General features: G+C 36.5%; 2 protein-coding genes across 4 annotated transcripts in view; one reads left to right on the forward strand and one right to left on the reverse strand.

The window, feature by feature from the left end:
* LOC150102306 (uncharacterized) overlaps window positions 1-15,356 on the reverse strand; it is a 263,333-nt gene extending 247,977 nt beyond the window's left edge. For all 3 annotated transcript variants that reach the window (XM_090399073.1, XM_090399072.1, XM_090399068.1), the window contains exon 1: window positions 15,321-15,356. In XM_090399073.1, coding sequence (XP_090255199.1) covers window positions 15,321-15,346 — 26 coding nt within the window. In that variant the 5' untranslated portion in view covers window positions 15,347-15,356. The remainder of the gene's footprint in view (window positions 1-15,320) is intronic.
* On the forward strand, window positions 4,466-15,972 carry LOC150102307 (uncharacterized). The gene is made up of 2 exons (XM_090399074.1): window positions 4,466-4,778; window positions 15,329-15,972. The coding sequence occupies exons 1-2, from the start codon at window positions 4,631-4,633 to the stop codon at window positions 15,970-15,972; spliced, it is 792 nt and encodes a 263-aa protein (XP_090255200.1). The 5' UTR covers window positions 4,466-4,630.
* The last annotated feature ends 8,968 nt before the right edge of the window (window positions 15,973-24,940 follow it).

The raw sequence follows: 24,940 nt of genomic DNA on the forward strand, positions 1-24,940 counted from the left end.
AGATAGGAGTTTAGAGTTGGCATATTGGTGATATTTCGAATGTAGCTCCTAGGATTACTTGGCTATTGAAGAATGCACTAAAACAAAAATAAGGGAGTTATTAATCCTGTTTATAAGTTTTTGCTACGTCCATATCAGGATTATGCTCAGGTTTGTTCACCTGACTTTATTGTGGATGAGAAAGTAGTGGAAAGGAACTATAGGTGATTGTGAGTGATCAAGATGATGTGTGGCCTGTGGAATGTTCAACCCACAAACTTCCAATGTATCTGAGGTTAAATTGAAAGTTTGTGGGTTTGCAAAAGTTGGTTAGCAGGAGAAAAAGAGGGGATATGATAGAAACCCCCAAGTTAAAGGGTTTATAGGACTGACACAAAGGAAATGTTTCAGTACTTGGCTAAGGGAGAAGATTAAGTGAATACCTTGGAAGTTGAGTAAGAGTGTGGTCATTAAGGGTGTGAGGAGTCGATTTTTTACTTGGAGATTGGTGAATGAATGAAATGAGTTGCAAGAGTCAGTTGTGAGTGGTTAAATGGGCTCAAGAAGAGGTACGAAAGATCTCTTGTGGATCGTTTGGGTCTCCCACAATGAATTTTCCGAATCCAGGTGCCCATACAACAACAACAACAACAACAACAATAATAATAATAATTGACAGTTTTGCAACAAAGGCTCAAATATCTTCTAAGCGTTTATATGCTTCTTCTTCTTCTTCAGCTTCACGAACCCTTAAGGAGCTTAGCTGCAAGCACCACAGTTCTCCATTTTTTTCTATCCTTAGCCAACTCCTTCCAGTTTCGCAGGTTTAGTTCTTCCATGTCTATTTCAATGTTATCCATCCATCTTCGGCGGGGTCTTCCACTAGGACGTCTTCCATTTGGGTGATGTAAAAAGATTCTCCTTACTAGCCTGTTATCCTCCATTCTTTCCAGGTGACCTAACCATCTGATGCGACTAGCTCTGATTTCGTTTATTATTAATGGCTTCTTATAAAGTTCACACAGTTCTTTATTTGTTCGCCTTCTCCATTCATCTGTCACAGGATCTTTAATTGGGCCAAATATTTTTCTTAAGATTTTGTTTTCGAAGCATTGTAATTGATCTTCATCAGCTTTTGTTATATTTCATGTCTCTACACCATATAATACAACTGGTCTAATTAGCATTCTCTAGATATTTATTTTAGATTTATATGACAGATTTCTAGATGAGAGGAGGTGCTGAGGTGAAAAATATTATTTACATGTCTGGATTCTCATTTTTATTTCTGTTTGGATCTTATTATCATTAGTTATTATAGAGCCTAGATATTTAAATTGGATTGCATTTTTGAATATCATGTTAGCAAACTGAATAGTTGATGGCTTATTGTAATCATTATCTCTAGATACTTTTAAATGTTCTGTTTTATTTTGGTTAATATTAAGATCTATTTTTTCGGAAGAGATTTTAAGGTTTATAAAAGTTTCAGTTATATAACCTGCACTTTTCCCTATGATATCAATATCAATACTGAATGATGCAGAGGATCATACAGTACTTTTAGTTGTTTCTCGTATTACTTTTTTCAAAGCTATCTGTAATGATATAGGTAATATCGCATCTCCTTGTTTTAAACCTGTCATCTGTGAGATGTTGAATGGCTCTGACAATATGTTGTTAGCGAGGACTCTGCGTTGATTTTCCTGTACACCTATTTTTTTACCAGTGTTTAAGTGTTATATGCATGTCTTTAAATTTGAATAAACGATATTTAAATATTTCTATCATTATATTTTAGGTATTTATCGTTAGTAACTTGATTTTCTCTATCGACAGGTCACATGCCATATTTGAAGTTTTTTTACTGTCTAAGGCAGGGGTGGGGAACCTTTTTTCTGCCAAGGGCTATTTGGATATTTATAACATAATTCGTGGGCCATACAAAATTATCAACTTAAAAATTAGCCTGCTATATTTGGTCAAACAGTTAATTAACTCATCTCTAATGTGATGGCTGGAACTGCTTCTCTTTGGTGAGGCGCGTGATGTTAGGTGGCATTGATGACGTTGCTACTCTCAGCTGCTTTTCCAGGTTTGCGTCGGTAAGTCTGGAGCGCAGTCTACTCTTTGCAATGGTAAGTTTTGAAAAGAACTGCTCGCAGCAGTAAGTTGTTCCGAACACAGATGCGTATTTCAATCCATGTCTCCTCAAAGTGGGAAATTCTTCATTGCTTATGCAACATTTATAGAACACAAGCAGTGGGAAGTTGTTGTACCTAGCTTTCAGCTCATCATCGCTTTGCAGTTGAATGATTTCGTGTTGTAGGTTATCAGGCACATTAGTTGGTTCCATATTGAACGGTGTAGCAAAGATGTTCAATTCCATTTGCTTACTTTTCAAAATAATGAAAGATTCACGTCCTCGAATATTTCATTAAATGCCTCAATTAGTTTCGCACATTCGCCAACATATTCAAGTGTCGTGGAAGGCTTTTCTCCTTCCAGAGTGGGGAAATGCACCATATTATTCCTTTCAAGTTGCTCTTCCCATAGCCTTAATCTAGCTTCAAATGATTTCACATTTGACAGCAGGGAGCTGAGAAGCTGGTTGGGGGCCCTGCAGCTTGACGTTCAGCTCTGAGAGGTACTTGGTAATGTCCACCATGAACGCTAAATCACACAGCCACTTGCTATCATCGAGTTCCCTGACAGGTTTTCCCTTCATCTCCGTGAACTGCTTGACTTCATCCTGCACTTCGTAAAACCTCATGAAGATGTTCCCGCGACTCAGTCATCGCACTTCACAGTGATAAACAAGATCACCTTACTCAGACTCAAGATCATACAGTAACTCCTTAAAGTGGCGGCTGTTAAATCCTCTGCTTTCGACAAAATGTATGAATGACATCACATTGTTGAGCCGAACAACTGTGCAAAGAGACTTTCTTGGTGTACAATATGATGCCGTGACATATAATTAAATCACTTGGATCAAGACTGAGACGATTCAGTTCTTTCTTGACAAATGCAATTAAACCCTTTTTGGGTTTAATTATATTTGTGGATTTTATGGAGCTCCAGCCAACCATGGCTGCAGCTCCATCTGTAATAAGGCCACTTAACTTTTCAAACGTTAGCTCAAGTTTTTTCATTGATAAAACAAGTCTCTCAAAGAAGTCCTCACCTCTTTTAGTGCCATGCATGGCTTCTGGTGACAGCAATTTCTCTCGCGTCTCAAACTGCAGTTATCCTACGAATGAAAACAGGATTTGTTATGTCTGTTCTCGTCACAAGTCGGGGAGAAAAATTGGAAATCTCCTGCAGAATCTTTCAATGTTTTTTCAATATCTTGTTTTTCAATAAGTCAGTAATCCGATCTGAGATAGTTCTTCGAGACAAACTAACAGTCTGGAACAGTTTTACTTTGTCTGGTGCTAACAACTCTGCAGCAGCCACCATGCACTCTTTCATACTCTCCCTCTACACAAGGCCTCAGTTTCTTTGCGATTAGCTCGCTCACTACATAACTAGTCTGAATAACGTTGTCTCTGTCACAACGAGGCCTAGTGAAAGCAGCTTGTTGTGATTCCAAACTCCTCTGAAGAGCATTCATTTTATCCAGACGCATTTGGCCTCCCAATTCATTGAATTAAGCATGTTTTGAGCTGTAATGACGCTCCAGGTTGGCTTTTTTTTTATTACTGCTAACGCATCGCCACAAACTAGGCACACAGGTTTGCCTTTGACTTCAACAACAACAACAACAACAACAAAATAATAATAATTTGTCCATTTCTCTCGGAAAGATCGACACTCTGCATCAACTTTTCTTTGTAGTCGCCATTTGTAGATATCACACTATTTAAGTTTTAATAACTATCCAGTGTGTGTGTGTGTCGCCAACGATGCGATTATTTTGCTTTGATCGCTGTTCTAATCCTGCATCTTGGATTTGAAACATATCCATTGTTTGTACCATCGACTCTCGAGGTCTTCTGTCCGGTCATATACTCGTATGTGTCCTGTCTCTTCTGTAATGGACGTTCATTGCTTGTCCCTCAAAATTTACGTCGTTATGATTCACTTAATATAAATTTATGTTGCTGTGAAAAAAGCTCCTAGATTTTTTGAATTTCGAGTACCGCCTGCAGTTGCCTATGCAGGGCCAGACCAAATGATTTCGCGAGTCTCATACGGCCCGCGGGCCGGACGTTCCCTATCCCTGCTCTAAGTATAGTAATATTTTTCGAAGGATGGTAGCAAGCCGCGGACCACACATTGGGAAAAACAGCTCTATGGTTTTGCTTAATTTGAAAAAATCTCTATTTTGATCCAGTTTTAGTATTAAGTAAAATTTTCCACAAGTGTGACTTGTTGATTAATGAAAAATTTGGCTATTATGAATTTGTCGATAATTTAATTCTCGAGCACTACCTAGCGAAAAGAATACATATTACGAACCGTTTTTGAACAGACGCTTAAATACTCCAATTATCAATTAGAAAGAAGACTGAATATATAATTTAATATACTGATATTAATTGTTAGTTTATGAGTGTTTGCAACTACCAAAATAACTGCTAGTAAATTATAACATTCTTGTTCATTTGGGACATTTGGAAATATTCACACGTTGTATATTCAATTGATGGATATAAAGTATTACAATTCGGATACCCACGAAGTTCCCGGCACTCCATGTCTCAGAAATATGGAAACGAATATATCTGTGCTTATAGGGAATTCGCCACCAGAAATGAGTATTTCAGATTGTGGGCAAAGGGATAAATTAACAGGTATGTTCTTTCTTTGCTTTGCTTTAATTTGTTCTTCTGCTACTAATTTTAATTTCACGGAAAAGATGACAGTGCATTCGCGCATTTTTCATTAGCTCTGACTAAAATAAATACACAAATGAGTTCACAAAAGTAATTATTGTCTTATTTTTTCCCAGTGGTTAACATATAAATGTTAATAACTAAAATAGAAAACAATACTACTCATTGACGAAAGGAGAGCTTCTATAATATTTCATTTACCATGCATAATTAGAAACTAAAAAAAAAATGTACTTACCATAGAACTAGTTATCCGTTTTCCAGATTTTTTGACAGGAGATATGAAGAAGCATTTAATAAAAAAAAATACAACTACAAATATACTGAAACTAATTTTATTCTTTCTAGCTGAGAAAAGAAAAATAATGTGTAGTTGTTTTTATAGTGCAGACGCTGAATTTAGAGTCAACAAAAAAAAAAAAAATAAACTAACGCCTTTTTATTCCCTAATAGGGAGTAGGCGAGGCCTTTATACCCTATCTGTAGCTCTATCAGTATAGACGAAGCCCTGACGCCTGAAAGACCTGGTTTCGATTTCTGTCGCCTTATCTGGTCTCTTTCGACTAAAGGTGAGTCAGCCGGCCTCATACGGAGGTAAGGAGTTTTTTCACCCGGAAACTCGGGTTTTTCGTACCCCAGAACACACATGGATTACAGTCATAAATATGTCCCAGCTATATGCCGGTCCCGAGCCCGGATAAAAATTTTTTTTTGGGGGGAGAAATTGGGGAAAGAAATGTGAACTACCCTGTAAATATCTCACCAGGAATACTTTGTGGACAATGCCTACAAAGTCACCTACGGTCGGAAACGACTGAAAGGGAAAAATCGGTAAAATCAGACTGAATTGCTTACTATGCAATGGTGATGAAACCTGCGACTACGCGGATGTGTTATGTAATAATAATGTAATTTTTAGAGATAATTTGAGAAAAAAAAGTTGAAAATGTAAGGCGAGAAGCGATGGTATGCTTTGTCCACGATGTTAGTTTGTCAACAAGGGAGATATATTTCTCATATATATGGCAGTTGTTTGTAGAAAATATTTTCGTTTAGTTACAAAGTAAAAATAGACAAATTATGTTTTTAATCCTTTACCAAAACGAAAGTAAACACAGTTTGTTGTATATAGAAATTGTTGACCTCACATCAATTGCCTCGGTATGGTATAATTCGAGGTATATATTGCTGTACATAAGGGGTCACCAACCAGACAATATTGTGTCACTACCCCAGCCATGCTTTTATTGAAGTCCCAGAATATAATTTGATTTACTTAGTGACCAAGCAGAAACCCTTTATACAATTCTTTGTGATCAGAGTATTTTAATAATATGGTGATACATCATTTTACTTCTTTTATATGAAAAAATATAATTTCTGTTATGGAAATATCAGTGAAACTTGATGATAGTCATATGATCAGTACAAAGAACATGTCAGGTGGTAGGATAATGAGGTAAGATATATTAATAAGTATAGATGGCAGTAAAGTGTTGGATGCTCTGGAAATCGCTGAGTTATTAAGTAATAATTTTGGTAAAGTATACAATCCTGACAGACCTATTAGTTCTGTGGAAGCCGAGATGGATTTGGATGAAATGACAGAGTGGAAGAGGTAGAGGTGTTGAAATATAACAACAGCTAATACTGCAGTGGTTTAGGATGAGATATCAGTATGCACATTAAAGGAATATGCTAGAGAATTAGCTATGCCCCTAACCTAGTTGATTAACTTGAGTCTCAACATGAACATTATTCTAATGAGTGGAATTGTGTAATTCCATTATACAAGGAATGAGTTAAAACTGATGCAGCTAATTATTGATTAGCTGCATCATATAGTAGACATTCAAGTGAAGTGACCAGTATCGATGGCAAAATTGAAGCGCACAATCATGTCAGAGGGGAAAACATTTTTCAGTGGAGGTGTAAATAAAGAGGTGACATCGAAACTCACTATTAGCCTCAATGTTTCCTCCACCTTAACAGTGAGTTCCAGAATACAGTTTACTGTAAAAATTCATATAATTCATATCACACTGGTGATAAGAATTATTTTCTCAGAACAAGCAATGGAATTAGAGAAATGTGAAACTGCAAAGTGGCAGTTTATAAAATAGTAAAAGAAACTGTTTTTCTCTGGTAAAGAATTTGTGATTTGTGCTTCTTGTAATTAAATCACCTGAGGTAAGAATATTTATACTCAGTGAAACAGTGAAGATTAATGGAACAGTATATGCAAAAATAAGAAAACACTGTATAGTCCCATGGAAGTTAAGAAGTTGTATATTTTGAGAAAAGGTCTGATAAAAAACTGACTCTGAACATTTATTGTTAGTAGGAATTTGTTGTGAAAATACAAAATTCCAATATGATAGACAGTGAGAGAATGAATTTATTCTATAAAGATGGAGATCTCAAAATATAATTTTATTTAGAAGGTCGCAGATACAAATAGTTTAGTAGTTGTTAAGTTAATTTTATTTATCATATATATAGTTTTCAATTTCATTAAATGTGTTAATATATATATATATATATATATATATATATTTTATTTGGTCTTGAGTCAATCATTTCCTGGATTCTAAAAATAATGAAGCAAAATAATAATTTTACTTCATAATAATAATAATCCGCACGGTTAGCCCAGTGGCTATCTGCTTTGCAACCGTATGCCTGGGGAAGGAGTGTCCTAGGTTCAAATTGGTGACATGAGGAGCTGAAGGATCTTCCTCAGCCATAGCCAAGTTAGCCGGTCCTGGGCGTGGACAATAGGATTTTTTTCTCAGTTTGTCCTGGGGTTTTTCATCCCGCAAAGCAGGCAAACCGGCCTTGAGTACTCAACATTACGGACATAGGATACACCAGGGTGTAGGGCTGACCACCTTATCCTATGAACGGTTTGAGGTCCGATGATTAACTAACCCTTGACACCACAAGGTAAAAGAGGGAAAAGGAAGATGAGATGAGATAATAATAATAAAGGCAGTGCACCAATTGGATTAAACTCTTGTAAATTTACTTAATATTCAGTGTGACAACAGTAGTTGCATTTGTAAGGATATATCAAAAGTGCATATACAACGCACACAAAACAAATTGCCACAGTCTCTTTATAGAGATAACATGCTAACCTCCCAACTCAAAACTGCATGATCACTTTTCCCCAAGCAGAGGCAGTATAGTTACATTGGTTACTGCTAGGTTCTCTGATACTATGACCAGATGCAGCACCTCAAACCTTGTATCCCCACCCCTTCAACATTGTCTCAGGTAATTATCTCTTAGTAGCTGTATAAATTCCATTTTCTTCACTTCCTTTGGCCATTCCTCCTCTAACATCTGTCCCTGTAGTTCTAGTCTTCTATAAGAATTAATTGCGCTGCACTCATGCTAATTTGTGACCACATACCATTAACAATTGTCCCTTATACTGTCTAGCCTATAGCAACAACCAACTATTTCTCTAATCCTGTTGGCCTCTTTCTTACAATAGATAGTATCTGATGCGCTGTCTCTTTTGCATCCCTGTCCACATGAATACTTCTACTCCTTTTTTGGGGGGGGCAGGGTTGAATTCTTCTATCATTAACAAAACCTGCTCTTACCATTTTGTTCCCTCTGTCCTCTCTGAAAATTCTATTCCTATATCATCCGCTAACAACCAAGTCTCACTAATGCTATAACTTTTGGCCAAGGTAAAACTAACCAATGCCCCAAACTCCTCATCCTTATTCTGCATACTTCTGGCATCCTTTCTTAAAGACTTTTCTTTTAAGTTATGGCCTTAACACTGTTTCTGAACTGAAGAAACACAAGTCTTTCCAAAAGGTTGAAATCATCATCAACAGATTTAAATCTATATAATAAAGCAGTAAGTCTATCATAAAATTAAGATTTTATGATAGACTTACCAGAGCCTGATTGAATTCTGAACAAAAATCTTTGCTTTCCTTCAAGTTTGGACTTGGCAACAACGAAAGTAAGTGTTCATCTGTCTATTTCTCCAATTTTTATCAATACAGCAGACTCCTAAGGTCATCACTTCCACATTTTCATACACATCTCCAGAAAAATTCTGGTATATATTATGTATATGTACAGAATAGTATGCTGATTTAAGCATTGAGCAAAAGTTTAATTTTGCAAAGATGCAACTGAATCACCAATAGAGTTTCTCATTTTTGTTGAACTATCCAAGCAGAATTATAAGTATTTAATATAAATTGGCTTAGTTATTTTATTTTGGAAATTGAAATTTTTTGTTTCCATCGACTCTGCCAATTTGTAAAAAATACTTTAATTTGCAACTTCTAGCATCCTCTTCAATTGTCTAAACTCTATTTGTTCCCTCTTTCACTTTGTTTTTCTGTCACCCATAACAAAGAGGTCTCTCTCTCTCTCTTTCCCATTTTCATGCCTCACCACCCCACATATGACTTCTAAATCAAATTTGCTGGTTATATACACCACAAATTCTAAACAAAAATGGCTGATAGTGGTTATTTGCATTGGAAATATTATCTTCACAGAAATAATAATAAGAAGATATAAATGTATTTCTGCAAATTCTAAATAAAGCAAATGACAATATAATTCAATAGCTGGCTGAGTGGTTAGCTTATCCGCTCTCCAGCCAAAAGACTGTGGGTTGGAATCCTACCTTGGGCATGGATGTTTGTGATTGTCTGTGAAAACACTAGTGGTTATGGTGGTGGGCAATAGATGATGTGGTTCGCTGTAGTTGGTGAATTTGAGTGGTGGAGACAGATGCCTTCCTAGATGAGTCTTTGGACTTCTTGGAAGTGTCACGTAATAATAATAATAGCAACAGAGTATTTATGATTTATACAGTTACATTTCTTTGTCATCTAGATTCACATATATGAAACCATGTGTCACTACAAAATTAAACAATTTCATATTTTAACAATTCTCGATAGTGAAATTTTCCAGCATTAAAATATTTTATTACAAATTTCTCAAAACATTCAAATATTTCCCCCAGGCTGCATATTGCCTATGTAACTAAGCAACCAGATAGCATGGAGATTTATATGTTCTGATGCACCACCTGAAATGAGTGAGTATTCTGAGTTGGCAGATTTGGGATTTGTGCAGAACAAGAAGCTGGACAGATAAAAAGAGACATCTTGAGGGAAAAGAGATGCCAAGATGGTAAAGAGCAGATTGACTGAGGAAGTATTGGGCCTCTAAATTTGGGATATGAACACTGATCAAATGCTGTTTGTATCACCTTGTGAATATGAGGAGAATGAGGGGAAGGGGATATATGATCAAATTTTACGTGTTGTGGGTGGGGGAGTTGTTATCAGATTAATGTAGAAGAGATTTTTTATAGAATGAAGGGAGAAGTAGGTAGAACAAGCAGCCATTCCTGGAAGCTGTATAAGAAGGGTTTGAACAAGGAAGGGATGAAGAGCAGGTTTTTGCATGGAGAGTGGTGAGTGAAATGCATTGCCTGAGTGTGTGATGCAAGCAGAAGTAGGTAGACACAGGTCTACCTCCAAACCAAGGATTGAATATACAACAATGTGACATAAAACTCGAGACTTTAAAAGCTTAACTGAAAATAGGGACGAACTAGTTAACAATCGAGTAGCTTACGCCAAAGAAATTCGTGATGATATGGGGATCCATGGATTATCGGTGTAGAAAGAAGAAACTGATGGCAGTGCAGAATCACGAATTGTCATACGAAACTGAGTTGAGGAGAGAAATGTTTTTTTCGCTGGACAGAGTAATCCAAGAGATCACCACGTCATTTCAACAGCTTCATGTTCTTGCTGAAAAATATGCCTTCCTTACTCCATCGAATCTTTTGAATGATAAATACGAATGTCAACTAAATCATTATTATGATGAAATTAATAAGGAAGAGTTCCTCGTTGAGAGAAAAAGCCATAAGAGTTTTATTTCTGTTGCTGCTACGCAAGATGAAACAGACGTGGAAAGATGGTCCCCTTGAACTTTAGCAGTTGATTCTAAAATACTGTCTCGAGAACTCAGTTCCAAATACTAATGCAAATTTTCCTCGCATTTGCTGTAAGTGTTGCTAGAAATTTATTGCGGCAATCCCTTGATATATGCAGCAAGAGTTTTGATTAACGCGCCTTTAACCCTGCGGAGCTCGCAGCTGATCTGACAGATACATGCAAAATGTTTAATATAAATATTCTTACACAATTCAGTGTATAGCTTGGAAATCATGAGTAGCTGTGCATTCATATGTTACGAGTGATATTCCAAACTGTTTTTTGCTGTCAGTTTGGTTTAACACGTTATGTAAAGGTTTGTGCTATTTGAAAGTAAATTGTATCTGAGAGATACCGTGATCCCCGATATCAGTATAGTATGGTTTAGTTTTTTTTTTTATTCTTGGTTCAATAATTTCTAGATTGTAACTGAAAATAAATAAACCATCATGTATTACTGAAATAGAGAGCCAAAGGCTTATTTATCGTACATGTCCTCTAGGAGATGTGCTTTACATTATGGAAAATACTAAGGAAAGTGATCTGGAGCTTACTCCACCTTTACTACGAGTTGCCAATAAGGTTGCTTATGCTTGCATCTGCCGAAATTTTTACTTTCTATATATTCGGCACGAAACTCTTGTAGTTTCTATATTCGGCTATGAAATAATATTGGATTCAATATCCACTTAATTTGTACCATCATGTATTATATTTGCAGTGTTTTTTCTCTATGTTTTATTGCTTGTTTGCCAAGGTCTGGAGAGTCATTTTACTTGTTATCATAGAATTTATGCCAATAAGAAAAAAACTAAAACTGTTCAAACGACTCTTGATAACATTTTTTGATAAAAAAATTGCAGTAAATAATGTAGGTACAAGTATTTATTAAACATTTACTTTGCATTCATTTTTTATCTTTCCTAAAAGAGTACCATATAAAATGAATTATTAATATAGTAATCGATCATGGATGAATTGTAATTTTTACCATTGATTAACGCGATTTTGATATACGCAGTAAAATTGAGGGATTAATTAACATCGTTAATCGAGGGATACCTGTATTCAAATATTTGGAACTACTGTTCTTATTGACATAATAATTTTTAAGTATTTTAATGATGGAAACATTTAGCACACTTATAGCACACTTGTGTGGTAAATGAGAAGGTGCACAGGTTTATTTTCCTGGAGGTAAAATGAATAGAGTGATTGAGGCACTGGATATGAGGAGTAAGCGAGGAAAGAGTTAGTCGAATAATAGGGACAAATGACTTGACTGGGAACATGGAAAACGAAACATAAGATTAGCTATCAGGAGGTTGTTGAGAAGGATAAAAGGTAATTAGTGTTTTCCCCCAGGTATGACAGCAATTTAACGAGATGGAGGGCAAAGATTGTGAATGTAAAGGAGTGCAGTTTGTTAATGTGTGGAATGAGTTTGAAGGACAAATTGAACTGCATAAGGGTGATGGACTGCATTTGAATGGTTTTGGTGTGAGTCATTTGGAGAGACTGCTGCTGGAAGGTAGAGAAATGAGTGCAGAGAATGAATCTCATCAAGTAAAAAGTGATGTGAAAGAGAGAGAGAGAGAGAGGGAGAGTAAAGGAGGAGAGACTGAAGTGGTGTTTATGAATGAAGAAGTGGGTAGCATTAGTGTAGAGAATGACAGACAGGTGTGCAAGACAAACAGGGCAATGGGGAGGCTTATGGTGGACAGGGGAACACAATGGACTGCATTTGAATGGTTTTGGTGTGAGTCATTTGGAGTAGTTGGATTTGAAGCATGTTCTAAGATTAATAAGGAGAAAAAGAAATGGCTCAAGTTAAGCATGGAGAAGTCATCTAATAAGTGGTATCAGTGAAACTTGTTATAGATTCAGGAATGAGCTGTTATGTTTGTATACAAATGCTAGTAGTATAAGAAACAAGGCAAATGAAATGGTTGCATTGACTGAGTTTGTTCACCCAACAATTGTTGGAATAAGTGAAACATTGTTGGATGAGGATGGCATCCTGACAGGAATACAGATGGAAGGGTATGGTGTAATTTCAGAAAGGGAGGGGAGAGTGCTATTGATGATAGAAAAAGAGTTATGTCCATGCAGGGTAGAGATTGAAGAGCAAAAATAGTGGTAGTGATTCTGAGGTAGTATGGTGTGAGATAGAGGTGAATAGAATGAAACACTGCATTGGATGTTGCTATAGACCTGGTATTGTGGAGGGTAGAGACCAGGAAATGAATATGCAAATTAGCCAAGCAGATAACAAAAGGGTGAATAATTATGGACAATTTTAATTATGGCAATATAGACTGGGATGATGAGATAGCAACTGGAAGTAAAGAAAATGAGTTTCTCCAGTTTTTGAGGGACAACTACTTCAGGCAGTATGTAACACAGGGGTCCACGAGGATCGAGGATCTTTGATTTAATCATCTCATCAGAGGATGTTGTTATAATGAGATGTCAAATCATCCTCCATTTGGTGAGAGTGACTCCTGAAGTGATTACCTGGCTAGTTGCCAGTAGTGTGAGGAAAAGGTATATGTGGAACTACAAGGCTGGTCATTATGAGAAGCTCAGGAGACACCTTGCAGGTGTAGAATGGAATGAGGAGTTGGCTGGAAAGGAGATCAGTGCTGCTTGGGTGATATTCAAGAACTGTTTAGTAGAAGCAATGTTTAAATGCGTTCGAAGGGTCAGAAGGTTAAATAAGGTAATTGTGAAATGGATGAATGAAGAGATTAAACATGTGATACAGAGGAAAAAGGCATTATGGAGGCAACATAAGAAGAGTGGTAATAATCAATTCCACGAGGATTACAAAAAACAGGCAAGGAGGGTGACTTAGTTGGTAAGGGTAGCAAAAGTGATAAATATGAGCAGCAGTTAGCTAATGAAGCCAAAAAGAATCCTAGGGAGTTCTATCGATATGTAGCTAGCAGGAATAAAAGAATGATTATGGAAGGATGACATTGATTGAAGAAAATAGTAAGAACAAGTGCTGCAGAAGATTTATATAGTTGAGATATTTAATGAGTAGTTCATAAAGGTCTTATTCTTTTGAATATGACATCATGGAGAGTTTGCAAGCAGTAGATGATGAGCAGGAGAGACTGACTAAGTGAGCAAGAGGTATATGGAGAATTGATCAAACGATGTTAATAAGGCTGTGGGACTTGATAATATATCACCATATATTTTGAAGGAATGTGCCAGGGAGTTGACATCTTGTTTAATATGAGCCTTTCATTGGGTCAAGTTGTGCCGCTTCATAAGGGAGGTGACAGCATCAAATTATAGACCTATCTGTGTGTCAGTTGTTGTGGTCAAAGTGTTGGAGAGGCTGGCAAGAACCAGGATCCAGAATTGGGTTGACAGTAGTGGTATTTTCTTTGATGGACAGCATGGGTTTTCTAAAGGGCGAAACATTTTCTAAATCATGTTTATTTGTTTATGTTTATAAATTTTCTAATCATGTTTTAGCAATCTACTTATTACAATAAGGTTATGGCTTAGACAAAGGAGATGGATACACAGTAGTGTATACTTTGATTTTGCAAAGGTTTATGATAGATTACTGCATGAAAAGATGATAGTCAAACTAGAGCGGATGGGGTTGGATATTAGACTAGTGCATTGCATTGGAGATCTGATAGCTATTAGCAAGTTATGTATGGAGGAGCAATATTGTGATTTGTTTTATGGCCATTGCTTTTTAACCTATATGTTAATGATATTGGGAAAGATTTCAATGAGATTATTCAGTTGTTTGCAAATTATGCAAAATTAGGATGAACTATGAGGAGTAGAGCAGATGTTCTAATCTTACAAGACTTGAATAGATTGAGTGAATGGACATGGGAGTGGATATGCCAGTTCAATGTTGTGAAATGTAAAGTTTTAAAATTTGGAAAACAAGATGGGATGTAGAATTTACTCTTGGTTTTGATATATATTATTGGAAGGGGAAGGAAAAAGGAGATCTTGGGGTGATGGTGGATAAGGATCTAAAATTTATAGGACATTGGCAAAATTGTGAGGACAATACAATGAATTCTGGAAATGATGTGGAGGACACTGACTTGTGAAAGTAAGGTTATTCTTGTTCCATTGTATGGCCTAATTAAGGTCTTGTGTGAACTACTGTACATGGATTTGGTCATGTGGTTTTCAAAAGGATGAAAAGTTGTTGGAAAGGATCTCCAGAGGCAATTGACTAAGGTAGTTTCTCATCTCTGGAATGTTGAATATGAGGAAAGGTTGAGAAGATGCAATTTACAGAGTCTAGTGGATAGGAGGAAGAGGGGTGATATGCTAGAGAGCTTTTATTTAAAGCAAAAATTAATTAGATCAGCCAGGTGAATCTCTGGGAAAGCACTGATAAAATTTTTGAAGCACAAGCTCTATTTATTACTTGTGTACTGTAAAATCATAGTTATTTTAAATATAATTATCATGAATATCCTAATGTATAAAAATGATAATTTACTTTTCCAGGTGATCAAATAGTTCCATCAACTCCTTTATCTGTTACCGGTCAAAGGCAACCTGAAATGAAGGAAGATATAGAATTGCAGAATGAGGATATGCAACCTGATGAAATGAAAGCCATGAAAAATTTATCTGTTAATACTTTATTAATTTCACATAACAGCATAAAGCAACAGAAGCATTTCCCATGCACAGTAAAAACAGATAGTTTGTTAAATAAGACTCATGCTATAACATTTCATCCAGCAGATGAAAATTTAAGTAATAATAATATTAATAGAAATGAACATAATATATCACCAAACAAAACAGATACTGTTGTAAACAGAATGTTAAAAAAAAATGCATTTTCAAATACATTAGTTGACTATCAAGAATTTACTGAACAAACTAATAAATGTAAAAGCAATTGTCCTACCATAATTATAAATAACACAAGGCAAAATGACAGAAAAATACATACACATACTGAGCTATCAGATGAAATATTTAAGAATTTAAAACTAAATATTTCATCAAAACAAGAAACCATTTCTAGATGTACACATTCAAGAGCTGTAATCCAGTTACAAAGAAAAAATCTACTTTTAAAACCACAAAAAACAGATCAAATTCTTTCTGATGATGGCTTCTTTTTTAAAAGTGTGTGATCTTATGAAGAGATAATTTAAGATTGCCAAATATTTCTAATTTGGAAAAATTTGCACCTTTAATTATTTATTTTTCAGCTTCATGATATTTTATTGTTTTATCAGTTTCTTCTTCAGTATGTTTGTTTAATATCATATCGGCTGTCAAAATATTGTAAACAGTTCAGTCATTAATTAGCTTCAATGTATCTTTTTTTTTCTTGCAAGTAAACGTGCATATATTTTAAAAATATGTCATGAATTTTTTTTTATATTTTGCTGTTTTTTACATATCTCTCTCTCTCTCTCACACACACACACACACACGAGCTTAAGTATTTGGAGATGGGACCTACATACGAGGGTGGTCTGAAAAGTTCTTGGCCTCGACTATAGATGGTAACACTATCGGCAAGATTTTTTTATCTAAGTTAGTACATCGGTGAGCCTCCTACAGAGGCTCACCGATGTACTAACTTAGGAAAAGACATGGATTACAGTCATGAATATGTCAGTATAGATGAAGCTCTTTGGTCAGAAAGACCTGGGTTCAATTCCTATCAGTGATGTGAGGAACCTTTATCTGTTCCCTTTCGACTAAAGGTGAGTTAGCCAGTCTGATATGGAGATAGGGTTTTTTTTTCACCCGGAAACTCGGGTTTTTCATCCCTCAGAACAGGCAAACCGGCCCCGTGAACATACATGGATTACAGTCATGAATACATCCCAGCCATATACCGGTTCCAAGCCTGAATAAAATTGGTGGGTTAGGGAAAGCAATGGTGACCTATCCTGTAAAAATCTCACCAGGAATTCTTTGTGGGCAATGCCTACAAAGTCATCTACTGTTGGAAATGACTGAAAGGGAAAACCAGTAGGTACATCTGTCATAAGCATCCATGTGAAACTGCAATCGTTCTATCAAGTAGTTTGTTTTATACAGCTCTCTGAAGCAAAAGTGTTGTCTGTATCCCTTGAAATGGATAAAATTGAGTATCGTGCGGTTATAAAATTCTTTGTAAAAGAAGGTTTAACACCAAAAGAAATTCATTTGAAGTTCATAAAAGTTTATAGGCACTCTTCTTCATTTTTGGCAATTAAGAAATGGGCTGCTGAGTTTAAACGTGATCCACGTTTAAACTCAGCAGCCGTGTAGGATATATTTGCATGAAGAATTGCAAATGAAAAACCTTTGTGCAAGATGGGTGCCGTGCTTGCTCACAGCAGATCAAAAACGCACTCGTATGAAAGTCTCTGAAAACAGTGCTTGGAGCGTTTTAACAAGAATAAAACTGATTTTTTTCATCGATTTATTACTATGGATGAGACTCGGATTCACCATTACACACCAGAATCCAAACAGCAGTTTGGATTCTGGTGTGACAGAAGCCAGTTGTTCAACACCAAAGAAGACAAAGTCGGTTTCATCAGCAGGAAAGGTCATTGCATCAGTGTTTTGGGATGCTAAAGGCATTTTGTTTATTAATTATCTTGAAAAGGGTAAAACAATAACCAGGGCATTTATTCCGATCTTTTAACCAGACTAGACAATAAAATTTGTGAGAGAAGATCAGGTTTGCAGAAGAAAAAAATCTTTCATCAGGCCAATGCACCTGCCCACAAAAGTGTTTTGGTAATGGGAAAGTTAAGGGATCTGCACTATGAATTGTTGGAACATCCACCCTATTCCCCCAGACTTGGCTCCCTCTGACTTCTATTTCTTCCCATAACTAAAACTCTTCCTCGCTTGTCAGCATTTTTTTTCGAATCAAGAGGTGATTGCAGCTGTAGAGGGGTATTTTGCAGATCTTACTGAGAACCACTACAGGGATGGGATAATGGCGGTGGAGCATCACTGGAATAAATATATTAGTCTCAAGGAGATTATGTTGAAAAAATAAAAATACTTTTGAAACCATAAATTCGTATTTTCATTGTTAGGCCGAGAACCTTTCAGACTACCCTAGTAATATTCCCAAAAAGCAGTGCAAGGTCTACTTGTTTGATTACTCTAGCAAACCGGTGTATGTATATTTCAGCTTGGCTGAATGAAGTATAGATTGTATTCTAGTGAATGGATAGAAGGTGGCTCTAATTGTGTACCCATAGTACTTTTGTTAATCTGAAGGAAGCTGATCTTATGTATATTTTTATTATTATTACGTGACACCTCCAGGGCGTCCAAAGACTCATCGAGAGAGGGCACCTACTCTACAACCCTATGTCTCCACCACTCAGTTCACCAGTGCTATCTACTACCCACCACCACCACCACCACTAATTTATCCACACAATCATGAACATCCATGCCCATGGTATGGATGTTCGTGATTGTCTGTGGAACCTGCAGCCTTTTTGCTGGAGAGCAGATATGATTATCACTCAGGCTGCCTGGTTGGCCGTGTGGTTAGCATATATCAGAGAGACAGACAGATGGCCCTTCTCCTACAGATTTTTGTCAGGTGGTTATTCTTCAGATGACAATAAATTTTTGATAGTCCTATTTTTTGATCTGTTGTTAACGAAGATGTTAGATATTCCAATTTCTTGTTGAGAAAAGCATAGTGTTTCCAGCTAAGAGGGTGAGTAAGATATGATATTGAATTTGTGCAATCTATAACAGAAAAAAATGAAACATGTAGATACTATTTTTATTATGTGGACATCTCCATAGCATTCAAAGACTGACAATGGGAGGTCCATGACAATTATTATTACACAATATCTATTTGTACCTCTCTTTAACCATGCTACCAGCAAGGACATATACACGGTGTTCGGGATAAATTTGACATATTTATAATTAATTATATTTTTCCGTAAGTTACATGTATTAACACACACTTCTCTTCATTTAAAAGTTTGGACCCTTCTTCATTCATATACAAGATGTCAGAAAGGATGGATAGCTGGAACCCACCTGAATCATGGAAGAGAATAACTTGTATCATGATGATTCGTGCCCGCCATCAAAATAAGGATATTACGACTGCTGCCCAATGCTCCCTGAATACAGTAAAAACAATCAGGCATGAACTAGAGACTTGCAATGGTGACTACGAGGATGTAGCAAGAAGAAAGATCCCTAGCAGACGATCTGATTGCGTTCGTACAGCAGAATTCCTCGCAAATCTGCAGGAACAGGTGTTGAAGAACCCTGGCATTGGAATTCGGGCTTTGTTCGTGGAGTTGCTAACTGTAGTCAAGCCCTGGATAACAAGGGTAGCCAATGGTAGGCCGTATGTATGGCAGCAGGATTCGGCCCCTTGCCACACCTCTGGGAAAAGTCAAAAATGGTTGTCTGAAAATTTCTACGACTTCACCAGTCCAAATGTTTGGCCTCCAAACTCCCCAGACCTTAACCCCATGGATTATTTTGTATGGGGCGCAGTTGAAAAAGACACCAATCGCACTTCCAGTAATACAAAAGCCCAGTTAATGGATAAAATTAAAACAGTTTTTGCGGCCCTTCCCAGGGAGACTGTAGCATCAGCTTGTTCGAGGTTCCGAAGCAGAATTGAAGCTGTGATCGATGCTAATGGTGGTTATTTTGAGTAAATCTTGTTGATAGTATTGTAATTAACTCTGCCTGTAATGTTTTTTGTCAATTCATTAAATTTAATAGATACAAAGAAGATTTTCTTTTTCCTTACGAAACTGTCAAATTTATCCCGAACACCCTGTATATACATCCAAGTTTCCATGGATGCGGAGTGCATATTAAAATTGTAATACCATTGATATTATATTGAAATATATGATGGATATGAAGCGCATGAGGATGCGTATTTGATCCATGATGGCCGGTAAGGTGGTTAAACTCATTCACTAACAAAATACTCATAACCACTTATGGAACCTATTCTATAGTCTCCATAGCCCATTGAGTAGTGATAATGATGCTCTTGGGTTGAAAAGACCCGAATATGAATCTCCTCTCAGACATGAAGAACCTTTATAAGAGCCTTTCAATTAAATGTGAGCTAGCCGGTCTGATATGGAAGTGGCAGGGATTTTTCATGTAGAAACTCATTTCCCAGAAAGCAGCCAAACTGACAGGAAGAACACATGCAATTATCAGGCATAATATTGTAAAAATTTCACATAATCGTTTTACTTATTATGTTCATTTTTTTACCGTATTGTACTCATATATAGTGAGAAAATTTCATAAATAAAGTTTACTTTTCGTTATATATGATAAGATAATCTAAAAATATATATTTGTTCGCATTTATTAATGCAATTGTATTCTTAGTATTACTGGAACTGCCATATAGTTAAGCAGTGGCCATAAAGAGGAGCCTTCAATGTATTTAAAGAGTACATTTGCTTAACATAATTTTGTAACCTTAGAGAATTACATAGAAGTAATGTTGCATGTATATCATTGTGTGTTAGTTTGTAGTAGTGTTCTTATGCCATACACTATTACAATATACAAACACTGTATTATTTGCAGCCATATTGTCACTCGAGTTTTGCTTTGAATCTTGGTAACAGAGGTATGCATTAGTTGCGAGTCTTGCTGTACATACTGAACATTAGTTGCACAGTCTTGCCGTACATACTGTTACAACTTCTGCATATGCATGCACTGCATAACTGAATTATGCAAGCGCAGCTCCATTGGTGGTGCTATGTGCAGCCAACAATCACATGTTTATCAGTAAAGAGAGAGTTTTATCTTGTTCTACGGATTAACATTAATTGGGGAGATTATACTGTGTAGCCATAATAGCACTTCAGAAGGTCGGAATGCAGCCACTGGTTATTTTCATCATGCTAAAAACACTCAGGATGAGTAAGATGTTGTGTATCAAACTGCTATTAACTGTTATAATAATACAGAAGACATATCTGACTGCCAGAGAACAGGTTGACCATGCTGCAATAGGACACAACAGCCTGTGAGAGCTGAGAAAGCACGTCTCCGCCATAATCCTGTGAGAATGCAGAAAGTGATGTTGCGAGAGATGAACATTTTGCATAGAACAATGTCATGTGTACTAACTAATTACCTGTGAGAGCCTATCATCATTCTAATGGACACTTCTTAACACCACAATTTATGCAACAGAGGATGATAAAATCAAGAGCACTTCTCCAGTGGTATGCAAACAACAGACACAGAGATATCCTCTTCACAGATGAGAATATTTTTGCCATTGAAGAGTCATTTAACTGCTAAAACGATTGGGTATATGTCCCGGATGGTTGCATAGCACATGCCATGCCATTCAGGATTCAGAGAGGTCATCACCCCACAGCAGTGATGGTTTGGTGTGTGTGTGTGTGTGTGTGTGTGGAGGGGGAGTGATGTGTCAGAGGGTATCCAAGTTGCATTTCTGTGAGAAATCGATCAAAACCTCTGCCAAAGTGTATCAAGACACTGCTGGAACTGGTCCCTGAACAACACCTTGTTTCACTGTAGGCACTGGACTTTCCAACAGGACTCGGCCAATGCACACAAAGTGAGGACCACATAACAATGACTGGAGGTGAATGTGCCCGATCACATATCACCATCTGATTGGCCATCTGGAAGTTCCAATCTGAATTTGTTGGACTTCAAATTTTGGTTGGAGCTTGAGAGAGTAGCCTGCAAGAAACGACACTCCAGTATCGCCAGCCTGAAGGTGGATTTGGAGCAAGCAGTGTCAATGTTTCCGTTGGATGTTGTTCGTGCCACCATCGACATGTGGCTTCACATACCTTAGGCATGTGTCAAGACAAAAGGGAGACATTCTGAACATTTAATGCTGCTATATGCACATTATACATGTGGTTTGTATGTGCTACAAGCTGTAAATGATTTACTGATAGATTAAAGGTTAATGTGCTGTTCAAGTTGTAGCAGTATTTGTGGCTAGACCAGGTAAAAGAAATGCCAGCAAGCAAGACAGAAGAGAGGAGAGCTAGAAAGAAGGAAAACTGCTGAGTTAAGTTCTTTGATATCAGAAACGTTTTTATATGCATCTTTAAACACTCTCCAATGGAAAACTGTGAAGTTCATACTGAAGGACAGTATAATGTATCAAGCCATCTTATATCACTGAAAATGAGAAAATAAGTGGTATATGTTGAGCAATTCTATCGTCAAGATTACTTTTACTTGGAGGTGCCATTGGAACTGCTAATTTCTTCTATTGGCTGAGTGATATAAGCGATTATTCTTCATGCCTCTTCACAAAATGAAGAATAATTGCTCATCATGCAGACAATAATAATAACAATATTTTGTTTTATTTTTTATATCTGAGCTTCATTCTTTGGAATTTACGACATGATCTTTGAGGTCAATTCACTATCAAGGGTAGGAACCTGAACCATTCTAACCAACCATTAAACAAATATAAAATTATATATAAATATTGTTAGCTTACTTTCCACAAACTAAAAGGTTGGATATAGACAGGTAGGGATGTTAACAATACTGTATGTTGCCCTCATCTTTAGTCGCTTCATCTGCAATTCAAAACCAACCTAATTTTCTGGATCTTTATCCTTGCTTTACCAAGTTTTTCCTCACCCATCCTGGGTTTTTAATGTAAATCCCATCCATTAAAGGCTATTAGCCTACAGTACATACATATTAGTACTGTCTGGGCTATGGATTAGATGGGAAACCCAATTTTATATGATTATTGATTTTATCAATAATCAATATAATATTGATAAAATTTGATTATTATCTTAAGTTTTCCTACTGCTTTTTATTGCTGATTTTTCTTCCAGATTTCTTACAGCAGTTATTCATTTCATTTAGTCAGGAAGCTACTAGTAGTGGTTAAGGTATTGGAGAAATTGGTGAAAGACAGAATTCAGGACTGGGTGGATAGGAATATGATATTCTGTAAGGGACAACGTGGTTTTGTGAAGAGTAGGTCTTGCCTTGGTAATTTGCTTACTTTTTATAATCAAGTGACAGTGGAATTGGATAAAGAAAATAGCTACTCAGTGATATTGCTTTGCAAAAGCATTTGTCAAGAATATCCACATAGAACTCTATTGCATAAATTGGAGCAATTGGGGATGGATTTGGATTAGAAGGTGGCTGATGTACAGATATTAAAGACTGGTTTATGGAGGAGTTGAGCCCATAGGAAGGCAAGTGACCAGTGGTGTACTACTGGTCACAAGTACTGAGCTCAGTACTTGGACTTCTGTTGTTTAATTTGTATATTAATGATACAGGAAATGATCTGACAGGAATATTCAATTGTTTGCTGACAGTGCTAAACCGGGAAGAGCAATGGTAAATGAAGGTGATACAGAGATCCTGCAGGATGATTTAAACAGACTAGCAGCATGGGCAAAGGTAAATGGTTGTCAGTTTAATGTGGCCAAGTGTAAGGTGATGCACTTTGGGAAGAGATCAAAAGCTGTGTACTATATTGATGGAACTGAACTGTAGGAAGCTGATGAGGCCAGGAACAGGTGTGATTGTGGACAGGGAGTTGAAGTTTAGAGGGCATAGTGCAAAGGTAACTAAAACAACACATCAAATTATGTGCTGTTTTGGTTGTTGAACACTAACCAGCAGGGATAGAGAGGTTATTGTTCCCCTACATAAGGTAACATTTGGACTCCTGGATTCCGTGGTAATGAAGTCCTGGAGTGACAAAGATTGTAACAGATCTATGGAATGCTCCCTATGAGAATAGATTTGTCTGTAGGCTTCAAAAATTAGCTGATAGATGAAAAAGAGGAGACATGATAGCAGCATTCAAGTTATTAAAGGAATTTTATAGGATTGACACTGGCGACATTTTCCATTACGTGGCAAGAAGGGAGAGAACAAGGGGTCATTGGTGGAAGTTGTGTAAGAGTGTGGTTAGCAGAATGTTAGGACTAGATTTTTTGCTTGGAGTGTGGTGAGTGGGTTGCTAAAGGTGGTAATGGATGCTTCATCAGTGAATGAGCTCAAGGAGAGGCATGATAGGTATTGTGTGAATAAATTGATCTCCCATGATGGATCTTCTGACTCCATGGAGATACCTGCATAATAATAATAATATTCTGACATGAGATATCATAGCAAAAGCAAACATATGCACATTTACTACCTTTGAAGACAAATTGGTTATCAATGACCATTATATTTTAAGATACTGTTCTGATAGATGAGGTTGTTATTTTCTCTCGAGTGTTATTATTATTGTTATTTTCAGTCTTTGTATACTTGGATTGTAAGCATTGGGTCAATCACTCTCAAATAGATCCTTGAATGAGCCTTTGAAAAATTAGTATGGGCTATTAATATGACTCCTTATTACCTTACTTTTAACTAATCCTACCTAACACCTGACTCTCTTTTGTCCTTTCTTAATTCTGTCCCTAGTTTCCATTGCATACAAAGCAGGCCTTAACATTACTATTAGTGTCCGTTCGCCAAAATTCTCGTACTTCTCAACTAGACAGATTTGTTTGATTATCGACTGTGCCAGCCTAATTGAATTAATGTGGTCTGAGAATTTTAGGAAGGGGAAACATTGGCAAAATTACAGCTAAATTACATCTACTCATGCAGCATGTCGTGGCAATTCTTTATCAATTTGCACACAGGTTCGCAAATTATTTCAAGACAGTATACATTGGCAAAAGATCAGGCAAGGTTATTAATCAAATAAAACAAGTTTATTCCACTAGTAAGAGGTTACAAGTAATACATCCATGAGGAGGCAACAACTGCTTTTCACCAAACTATACTGAATCAGCTTAACATACATTTAATAGTTAAATACATAGTTTTCACATAACTTTAGGATGTTGCTCAACAAATTTACAATATGGGAGCAGTTGTCTCCTTATTTCTAATCTAATTTAATTCCTTCCATTCTTTGTACATAATCATAACATTTTACTGTTGGGTATCTACAGCTCTAAACTCAAATTCACACCAGCTTCTTTCAGTAAGCACAAATATCACTCATGCTAATACTAATCTTATACATCTAATAAAAAGAAATTTTTTAACAAAGCGTGC

The sequence above is a fragment of the Typopeltis vanoorti genome, chromosome 10 (genome assembly GCF_054136105.1).
Source record: "Typopeltis vanoorti isolate ZY-2024b chromosome 10, IOZ_Tvanoo_1.0, whole genome shotgun sequence".
Lineage (NCBI taxonomy): Eukaryota > Metazoa > Arthropoda > Arachnida > Uropygi > Thelyphonidae > Typopeltis > Typopeltis vanoorti.